Raw genomic sequence first — 10,542 nt, forward strand, 5'->3', positions numbered from 1 at the left:
AATTAGACGCGTATAATTATTAAATTAATATCTTAAAATTCACTCAAAGAATAATATTAAATTAATATTTTTTATAGTGAAATAAGTATGAACACTTATATATATATGTATTAATACTTACCGATAATCAAAGTTTATCGGTTACCAATTTTTTTAAAAGTTTTTCATGTTTTCTACTTAAAACTTTATTAGTATGTCAACATAATAAATAGTGTTAAATCGAATTTATTAAATATATTTTAATATATCCGATAACACCGTGTATTAACAATATATTAGTATGTATTACTAAGACAATCCAAAAGTCTCTTCATTATTATCTCTATATTCTCGTCTTCTTCTTTTTCTACCTAAATTTATTTAAAAATAAAAACAATAAAATCACCCAAAGGCCAAAAGCTTCCAAAGCCAAATTTGATGTAAGAACATCCTTCTCTCCTTTTTTTTTGGTTGAATTCAATGATTTTTCTTCTTATGTTTCATCGTTTTATTTTGGATTGTCTTTGTACAATTTTTTTGAACTTTTTTTTTTCTGGTGGAAAAATTAAAACTTTTGTATGAGCTGATCCGTTTTTTTTATGGATTTAAGGGTTTTTGGTTAACGGATTTATTTGGTAGCAAGTTTCTTTTATGAATTCTGTGAATATTTGATGAAAAATCCATTTATATTTAGGTTTTTTATGGATATATATATATATATTATCGTAATTTAGGGTTTTCTGAAGGCGGTAAGTTTAGTGAATTCTGGGAATTACTTCGACTTCCGTTTCCTTTTTATTAATTCTATTTGTTCTCGTTCTTATCTGTTTTAAAAAAAAGAAAAGAAAAAGTAATGTTTGCTAGTTTGTTTATTTCCATGATTTTACGAATACCCTTTCTCTCCGATTGGTATATTGTGTTTAGGTTTCCCAATTAATTTTCATTTTGTTTGTGTGGAAAAAGGAACAGATAAGAAATTAATAGTAATAATTTGATAAATTTGCAGTTGAATGCAAATATAGCACGGCCAACTTGCAACTGGAGGGTTTTCATTACATGGCTGAAGATCTCATTGATGACATGGATGAAGATGACTATGGTAGAGCTGGTGGAGACATGGATGCCCATGAATTTGACATGGTTTGTTTTTCATTTTGGTTATGCATAATCATGTGAAACGTTTTTGTTAGTTTTACTTTATTTTGGAATTAACGATGAAATGAATCACTATCAAGCTATAATTTGACCATTTGAGCAGCTGACCAGGGTCACTGATACATCTTCTTGTCAAGCGCGGAATGGGAAAGACATTCAGGGGATTCCATGGGAAAGATTGAACATAACCAGGGAAGATTATAGATTGACAAGGCTTGAACAATATAAGAATTATGAGAATATCCCAGCCTCTGGTGAAGCCGTAGACAAGGTTTGTTTCTTCTCCTACCATCTCTAAACAAGCTAGTTTGCCTTAAAGAGAATGTCATGCTAAGTTCTACATAATTGGTATTTGTTGTTTTAGGAATGCAAACTGATGGAAAAAGGTGGGAACTACTATGAGTTCTTCCACAACACTAGATTAGTTAAGCCGACAATCCTCCATTTTCAGGTTTGTTGGTTAGAAAGTGTTTTATTTATTTTTTTGTTATTTATATATTGCCTTCTGAAGATGCTGGTTATTGTTCTTGGATTCTTCTTTCCTGTTAGATAACAATATAACTTTAGTGGATTTAATCATTTTTAAACTAACCTTATCCTTTTTCTTGGTTCAGTTGTGTGTATGGGCAGTTATAAATTTACCTGATTTTGTTCTTTGCCATTGAATTTACTCAGTATTGTATTTTCTCATGTATGAATTTCACCTGTGATATTTACACTTGAACCTGTATCTCTATGTGCCCCTGTAACTCTGTGGGTGTGTGCTTGCATGCAGGGTGTTAGTTTAAGTTTTATTTTCTAGGTCTCTTTCTTTCTGTCAAGTACATCTACATTACTTTTTTCATTGTACTGGAAATAGTTCTACAGTGAAAATTTAAACTTAATCATAGATTTGGCTTTCAAGTTTAATACATTCTGTGATTATTGAATTCACCCGACAAAGAGAACCTTATAAAAACTATTTATAGCAGGGAAACAATACATATGTATGCTTGTCTATTTACATTTTGGTGAAATGATTTTTGAAGCCGACAATTACTACTTTGAAATTGAAGGCTTAGTTAGATATAATGCTTTTAATGTGTACACACATGTATATAGATGCATGTATGGATTTGTCTGTTTTCTTAATACTGTTTAAACTTCCTAATTTTGATTATTAACAAATTTTTAAAGTTGCAAACATTGACATAACATAATGGTTAAAGTTGTTGATATTGATTCCTGAATTTTTAAGTTTATTCTATAAGTTGTGGATCTTTATAGTGCTCCTACATTAAGAGATCAGTTTCGGATTGTCAAATAGTGGTTTGGATCTTGCTTGGTGTTTGTATTGGGCCCCAGTGTTGGTTGGTATAGTGCTGTTTGAGCTCAATGCTATAAGTTCTTATTTGACTAGAGGTAACCGTTCACCCCCACTGAAATGTACATCGGTAAACAACCAAAATTTTGTCCACAAAACAAATTTCTTGCTGTTCATATGATAGTTGGTTTTGTCATTAACACTTTCAAAACAATAACTACATCATGTGCAATGATGACCAGTGTTAAGCCATGCGCCTAGGTGTGCCCATTTTAATAGAAACACCTCAGACCCTTTCAATCCAGGCCCATTTGATCTGGTGCTCGCCTAGTGCACCTAGGCATGCTTTTTTGTGAGGCGATAATCATAAAAAATGCCCACCTGAATCCTGATTTAATTTCTCTTGTAATTTCTTTTACTTTTTTCTTTTTTCTTTCATCTGATATTCCTTTTACTTGTAAGAGAAATACATTATCAAATTTGATACTTCATATAGTATTTAATCATTCAACAACGAACATTGACCCTAAGGAAATCATGCATATTAACCAATAAAATAATTGCATGTTTTGTAGATAATCTAGTCTCCACTTTAGAGTTTATTATATATGTATTTTACAAAAACTCACAAATATACGCATTACACTTCACTTCACTGAGGCTAGTGCCTTTTTTGGGCCTAGCATATGAGGCAATCTAAGGGTTCGAGCGCCTAGAATGTGCGTTTTGCGCCCTTGACAACATTGATGATGACTGTATACCCCACAATTTTTTCTGTAAAATGACCCCAAAGCTCATTCTTCTTTTCTTTGTGTGCTGTTGAACTTTTAGGTGACACTATGAATCAATCTAATTCAACATATCATATTGTTTGATGCACTTAATCTCTCAAACATCACTGAAAACTATCGATTAAACCATAATATATAACATTAATTTACTACATGTCTTATGTGATATCCTTGTATTATAGACCGAAAATGTCCAATTGTGGAGAAGGCTGGAATTCATTTTTCCTATACATTTGCATCTAAATTTCCAGTATCTCTAGTTTGGATGCATATTTGTTGCCCTTCATTCTGCCCGCGAAAGCTTATGACATGGTATTTGAGCAAAACAACTTTTTTTCCCTTCTGTATATTGAAGTTTTAGTAATAAATCTATATTTTGTTATAAATCCCTATGGTGTTACATTTATATATTTGGTGTCTAGAAAGGAGAAGCATTTATTGGTTTTCATTCTGTTGTTATAAGTTTATAGACACTTGTTAATTGAGCTTCAATAACCTGTAGTGGAATGAATTTGCAGCTTCGAAACTTGGTTTGGGCTACTTCAAAACATGATGTTTACCTCATGTCCAATTATTCAGTTATGCATTGGTCATCATTGTCATGCAATCTCTCTGAGATCCTTAATTTTTCTGGGCATGTGGCACCTACGGAGGTATCGCAGTTGTACTTATGTCATAACACTTCTTTATCTCTTTTACTTATTGGCACGAGTAGTTTTGATGATGATATTTATTTCAGTAATTATGGTTCACTTTTATTCCAACTTATATTGACATGTAACTAGAAACATCCTGGAAGTTTATTAGAAGGTTTTACACAAACCCAAATAAGTACACTGGCGGTCAAAGACAATTTTGTGGTTGCAGGAGGCTTCCAAGGAGAGCTTACTTTTAAGGTAAGTTAATATTTGCACATCTTTTGACCTATATTTTCTTATCTGTTGCTTATTAGATGGAAAATATGCTGTTCCGACTCATTTCTTTTGAAACACTAGTATCCAGTGCATATGTATGGAGATATGGCCCTTCTTAGGACCTCCCTCCAAATGCATGGAAAAACTTTAAAAGAATTGGACATATTTGTGTCAAACACTCAGACCCAAATTCGAGTCTTAGGATAGAAATACTAGTTCTCTTATTGTTTTTTTTAATCATTGTCAATTCTTTGGGGACAGAATCAGAGTTATGCTCCTCCAGTTTTCTCCTCCTCCTTTCTCCGAGATAAGCTAGGAACAATATTTGAGATTAATGAAACCCTTACGACTTGCAAATTAATACAAATTCTGTTTGGGAATCATCCAATCTTTTATCAGTTATGTGATGATTTCATTTATGTTATTATTGTTAGAGAACTGATAATCTTCACGGTTAAGGTCCTGCAAACTTGTTTAGGATTTTTCTATGATAATCAGAAGAAGAGGCATAGTGGTTGCTTGAGCGGGAGAGAGGTGGTGCGTAGGTGGAACAGTGGTGAATTTGTGGTCTGGATCAGTTAGTATGGGGAAACAATTTAATGGTCCACTATCTCGTTTTTACAAACTTTTCATGGTTATTGGAGAGAAGACAGTATGTGTGTAAGAGCGGCTCTTAGTTCATTTCATAGCTTGTTCACCTGAGATAATTTATTGGAGTCTTGGTTTAAATGTAATATCTGCCTTCGACAGTTTGACTACATACTTTATGTTGGTTCTATTTCTACAATTTCACTTTTTCTGTATCTGTAGCACTTGGACAGAAAAGGAGTAGCCTTCTGTACCCGGACAACCTATGACGATAACGCAATTACAAATGCTATTGAGATTTACGACAGCTTGAGGTAGTATGATAATAGCTACTTGTCCGTTTGACTGGGAAAATATATTGAATAAAACATATATTGAATTTCAAAGCTGTTTTGCAGAGGTGGAATCAATTTTATGGCCTCCAATAACGACTGTAGCATGAGGGAATATGATACAGAAAGATTTCAGCTCTTAAACAATTTCCGGTTCCCTTGGCCAGTAAATGTAAGCCCATAAAATCAATACTATATGCCTACTTTATTAATCAAGATGTTCTTTCTTACCACTTCATGTTCTATTTCGTATCCATTAGTTTGAAAGGGAAACAGGTTTAAGGGTAGTCATTTGGTAATTCAGTGAAAATAATATCTTCATATAATGGGGAGGGGGTGAATTTGACTTATCGGGTCTGCATTTCAACGGAAAAGAGATTGTTGCTTCATAAAGTTGTTTAACCGCACAAAAATTAATGGTTACCTTAATAATCTGTATGACAATTCACAGTTACCTTAATTTTAATCACACAGCTAAACTTGTTTTATTCTGATGCACAGCATACATCAGTAAGCCCTGACCGAAGGCTTATTACTGTCGTCGGAGATAACTTGGATGGGTTGCTTGTGGATTTGCAAAACGGAAAGGTAAAAATAAAAGTTTTTAATAGGTTATTAGAACTACACCATTGAATGGCTGAGCCTTGATGCAGCGGTAAACAGGAAAGTAGGATTATTATCAGAACTGAATCACGTTTCTTTGCTTACAGACTGTAGCCACGGTGGTAGGTCATCTAGATTACTCCTTTGCTTCTGCTTGGCACCCGGATGGGCGCACATTTGCCACAGGAAATCAGGATAAGACCTGCCGAGTGTGGGACATCCGAAACCTCTCGATGCCAGTTGCGACTCTCAAAGCAAACTTGGGTGCTGTGCGATCGATCCGCTTCTCATCCGACGGTCAATTCATGGTAGTTGCTGAGCCAGCAGATTTCGTTCACGTGTATAGCACGCAGGCCAATTACCAGAAAAGACAAGAGATCGACTTCTTTGGGGAGATTTCTGGAGTATCTCTGAGCCCGGACGATGAATCTCTGTATATAGGAATATGGGACAGAACGTATGCAAGCTTGCTGCAGTATAACAAAAGACACGCATATGCGTACCTAGATTCGTATTTGTGATTCAGCTGATGAATCTGTTTTTTTGTTGATGTAAGGTGATTTGAATGGCGATGAAATAGTGCGACAGTAGAATAAGTGTATGAATCTGTTACTAGTTTGGTAGAAAGGTGCATGTACAGTACAATCTCATCCTTTAAATGAAATTCCTATTTTGGTATCTCATTTTGTGTTCAAGATAATGTCATTAGCCATTTGTGGATGATTACTTGGTGTCGTGAATTGTCATGTTAATATTAGTTTACGACATAAATTGTTAATTAAGAGATTTATTATTAAATTTTTTGAGTTTGGGGTGATATTAAAAAAATAATTTGATTGTAGAATATTATAAGAATGTTTTTATTAATTAATTAAAATATACTGTTTTATAAAATTATTTATAATTTACGTTACAGAATTAAAATTAAAGAAAAAGGAGATTAAAAACAATAAAACTATATTAATTATATATTTAATTATTGTTTTTATAAATATATTTTTATACCATTTTATAATTTACTTTATTAGTAACCTATTATTATTAGTTTAATCACTTTCATTAATATTTTAGTTTTATAATACAAATTATAAATAATTTTATAAAGTTATTAAATTTTAATTAATATTATAAACATATGCTTATTATATTTCATATTTTAAATTATGATTAATATGTTTTCATAAAATAATTATAATTAATTTAATTATAATTTAATCTAAACATATTTAATAATGATATTGTTTTTTGAACGGTTTATTAATAACATTGTAGAGTTAACGGATGCCGGAGTGTTTTCCAAAATTTATTAGTAGCGTTTTACTTAACCGTTTATTAAGACCGTTGTACTTTAGACATCTTTAAATAACATTTCCAAAACTAAATAAAGAGACGTAACTTAATATGACTATTCCCAACGGGTACAAAATCATGGAGCAAATGGCACCGTCACTCCCGTGGATGCTTTTTTTTTTTTAACTAATTATTACAATTGTATTGTCGTTTTCCTTTTACATTTTCCGAGATTCTTTTTTTTAGAAAAAATATTGTAAAATTAAAAAAAAAATAGAGACGCACAAAAATTATTTAAAGAAGATTCATAATGTTTCATAAATTTATTTTTAGATAAATATGACTGTTGAATTTATATTTGTGTTGTTTTAAAAATTTGTTAAAGAAGTAGTTGACAGTTGTTGATAATTTTAGTGGACTTATGATAAGTGTTACTGATTTCGTGAGTTTTTGTAGACACTTTAAGATACAATAATAAATTATTAAATGAAAAATAAAACAGATTAAAATATATTTATTTTGTTTAAAAAGTACACGTGTTTGTGTCAGAAACACAATTCAATACATTTAAATATGATTTAAACAACAATACATATCGACACATTTAAATATGAGATATTATTTTTTTATAATCTTTCCAACTCTGATTAGAGTTAAAATTCTCACAAGCTTAGCGTTGTCAAGTATAAAAAGATAATTTTTTTTTTGGAATGGTAAAGAGCCTACAAAAGAGAAATAGGCAAATTAACAGAGCCTAAAATAAGGAGGACCTTGAACATCTCAATCTAAAATTTCCTGAATCCCGGTCGGAGCGCTTTCGAAAAGCTGGTAATCTTCAACTAAACCACGAGCCATCTTAGCAAGGAAATCTGTAGCCATGTTTGCCTCGCGATTGATAAGCTTAAAATCCACCCGCCAGTCGCGGCGAAGCAGGTCCCAAATACCACGAACCAATGCAAGGGGACTTTCATCCGAAGCCGTAGTGAGTGGTGTAGATACTCGATTTGTCCGGCGCCAAGTCGGAGCAGACCCGAATTAATGGCAGGCCTAAAAAAAACTCAATCCGTGCATAACCCAAATAAAGACCTGGTTTGGGAGCAAGCCCGGACCAATGGATCGGTTGGTTGGAGCTGTCTAACCATGCAACTGCTTTGATGTACTGCAATCAGAAAAAAAGGACTTTCAGCCACGTATGGTAATGGATCAGTTATCATCAATTAATTAAAACAATCGGGGAGGGATATAGGAGCAGGGGGGAAATAAATTGTAAAGGTTCAGTTTTTAGGAATTAACCACCAGAGATTAAAGAGGAGATCACAGAAAAAAACAATGGTCCACAGAAAAAAAGAAAAACCTACTCGAAACTGGGGAGGAGATTACACATATCACAGAGAAAAAGGAGGGGAGCCATAGGCGATTCGAAAGAAAAAAGCACAAAAAAAATCTGTCATCATTTTTTTCTTTCTTGAAACAGAGAACCAGTAAAATAAAAACACACATACTTTCCAAAGTAGAAGAGTTCTCCAATTTAAAGATTTATTTATTATTATTATTATTATTGCCTGTTTGGGATCCTTCATTCAAAATTTGTCAATTAACAGAGCAGTGAGAGATTTCACAGTTCCATTCGAAGGAAAACGTCAATCATTCACAAAGGCTATAGCGTTTTCTCGAGCAAAAACAACATTAAAAAACATAAGGCATTAACAAGGAAAATCAGAATAAATGAAAGCTTTTAGGAGGTATTTTATATTATTTTGCTTACTCTTTAGTAAATATTCGTGTGTGTGTGTTATTTTGAAACTAAAAAATATTTTGAATCGAATTACCTGGGTTGTTTGAACGCAAGTAAGTCTTGTGGACTCCATTTATTCTCTGTTCAATTCCGTCTTCAATAAACTGGAAACTCCCATTAGGAACCACCTCCTCTCCTTATCTCAAACCTCTCTCGACGAGAACCCAAAAAGGTTCACATCTAACATCACTTGCCACCGTGCGTCGATGGTCTCGCCGCTTTAACCTCATCGATTCTGACCGAGAACCTAAGAACAACCCCCAACAATGAGCCTAGTTCCAACGTCTGACTTCTAAAGCAATGGTAAATGGAACATTCATTTTTTTCCTCACCCTATTTTGTTTCGAACGAAAAAGATTAGAAAGGAACAAAGAGGAAGGCTTCAATACCTTTTGTTGACGAAAACGGATAAAGAAAACAAAAGAACACGATAATTTTACAAGGTTCGGCAATGTGCTTACGTCCTCGGTGCCTAGGCGGCGCTAGAAGTTTTATTCAATAATTGGTATCAGATGTCAGGAGCAAAATTCGAAGTCACGAAATTCGATGGTCAGGGTAACTTCGGATTATGGCAAACGAGGGTGAATGATCTATTGGCGCAGCAAGGGATCTTGAAGGCTTTGCGACCTACAAAGCCGGCGTCGATGGATGAGGAAGATTGGGAAGAATTGCAGCAGCGAGCGGCAGGAACCATACGATTATGCTTGGCGACGAGGTCATGTATCACGTCATGCATCTATCGTCTCCAGACGAAATTTGGAGGAAGTTGGAAAGTCAGTTTATGTCTAAATCCTTAACGACAAAACTGTATCTGAAGCAGCAGCTGTATGGGCTGAAGATGCAGGACGATCACGATTTGGTGCAACACGTGAATGTCTTCAATCAAATCGTTTCTGATCTGGCTCGGCTTGATGTGAAAATTGAGGATGAATACAGAGTGATGATTCTGTTGTGTTCGTTGCCTCCCTCTTACGAACACATGGTGACTACTCTTACATATGGGAAAGAGACTATCAACGTTGAGGAGATTACTGCAGCCTTATTGGCTCACAACCAGCGGAAGCAGAATGCATGGGAAAGCTCTCAAGCCGATAGCTTATATGTCAAGGGTAATCGAGATCGTGGACGGAAGCCAGAGAAGGCAGGGTCCGGGCAGCGAAATTTCAGATCCAAATCCAGGGATAAGAAGACGATTCACTGTTACAAGTGCAAGGAGGCGGGACATATGAAGCGAGACTGTCCGAAGTTGAAAAAGCAGACTGATGAGAAGTGTGATGGCTCATCCAAGTCTGTGAACGTGGTCGAGGATGATAATTCTGATTGCAGTGAGGGTGATATGCTTTCTATTTCAACGACACAATTGACGGATGCTTGGATTCTTGATTCTGGATGTTCTTATCACATCACGCCAAATAGGGAATGGTTTTCGACATACAGGCCGGTTAATTCTGGTTCGGTTTATTTGGGTGATGATCGATGTTGCAATATTGTTGGTATTGGTGATGTCAGAATTAAGATGCACGATGGCTCCGTTCGGACGTTGAGTGGTGTTCGACATATCCCAGACTTGAAGAAGAATTTGATTTTCTTGGGCACTTTGCACAAGAATGGTTTTATCCCTAAGGCTGACGAGGATAGGGAAGCCATTCAGATTGTTAAAGGAGCATTGACTGTGATGAAAGGCAAGATGACTGCAGAGAATATCTACAAATTGTTAGGGAGTACCGTTGCAGGTGGAGTTCACTCTGTTGAGTCCTGTGATGATACGACAAAATTGTGGCATATGCGCCTT

The 10,542-nt window shown here is 34.5% G+C and overlaps 1 protein-coding gene across 2 annotated transcripts; it reads left to right on the forward strand.

Annotated features, from left to right (window-relative positions):
• The first annotated feature begins 299 nt into the window (after window positions 1-299).
• Window positions 300-6,352, forward strand: LOC120119368 (uncharacterized WD repeat-containing protein C2A9.03-like). Of its 2 annotated transcripts, none has more exons than XM_039139174.1 (10): window positions 300-419; window positions 978-1,119; window positions 1,238-1,405; window positions 1,499-1,585; window positions 3,747-3,881; window positions 4,014-4,124; window positions 4,953-5,044; window positions 5,129-5,234; window positions 5,564-5,650; window positions 5,773-6,352. In XM_039139174.1, the coding sequence occupies exons 2-10, from the start codon at window positions 1,036-1,038 to the stop codon at window positions 6,184-6,186; spliced, it is 1,284 nt and encodes a 427-aa protein (XP_038995105.1). In that variant the 5' UTR covers window positions 300-419; window positions 978-1,035; the 3' UTR covers window positions 6,187-6,352. The 2 variants fall into 2 exon arrangements, with proteins under 2 accessions (XP_038995105.1, XP_038995106.1); XM_039139175.1 differs by having other exon boundaries at window positions 332-419; window positions 986-1,119.
• Window positions 6,353-10,542: the final 4,190 nt, after the last annotated feature.

This window comes from Hibiscus syriacus, unplaced genomic scaffold (genome assembly GCF_006381635.1).
Source record: "Hibiscus syriacus cultivar Baekdansim isolate YM2019G1 unplaced genomic scaffold, ASM638163v2 tig00110332_pilon, whole genome shotgun sequence".
Lineage (NCBI taxonomy): Eukaryota > Viridiplantae > Streptophyta > Magnoliopsida > Malvales > Malvaceae > Hibiscus > Hibiscus syriacus.

What these genes read in the sequence shown, in the direction of transcription:
- LOC120119368 (XM_039139174.1), top strand. Translation starts at nt 1,036, where the DNA reads ATGGCTGAAGATCTCATTGATGACATGGATGAAGATGACTATGGTAGA. An exon ending in ATGCCCATGAATTTGACATG is followed by an intron (nt 1,120 to 1,237) that starts GTTTGTTTTTCA and finishes CCATTTGAGCAG; the next exon opens with CTGACCAGGGTCACTGATAC. An exon ending in CGACAATCCTCCATTTTCAG is followed by an intron (nt 1,586 to 3,746) that starts GTTTGTTGGTTA and finishes ATGAATTTGCAG; the next exon opens with CTTCGAAACTTGGTTTGGGC.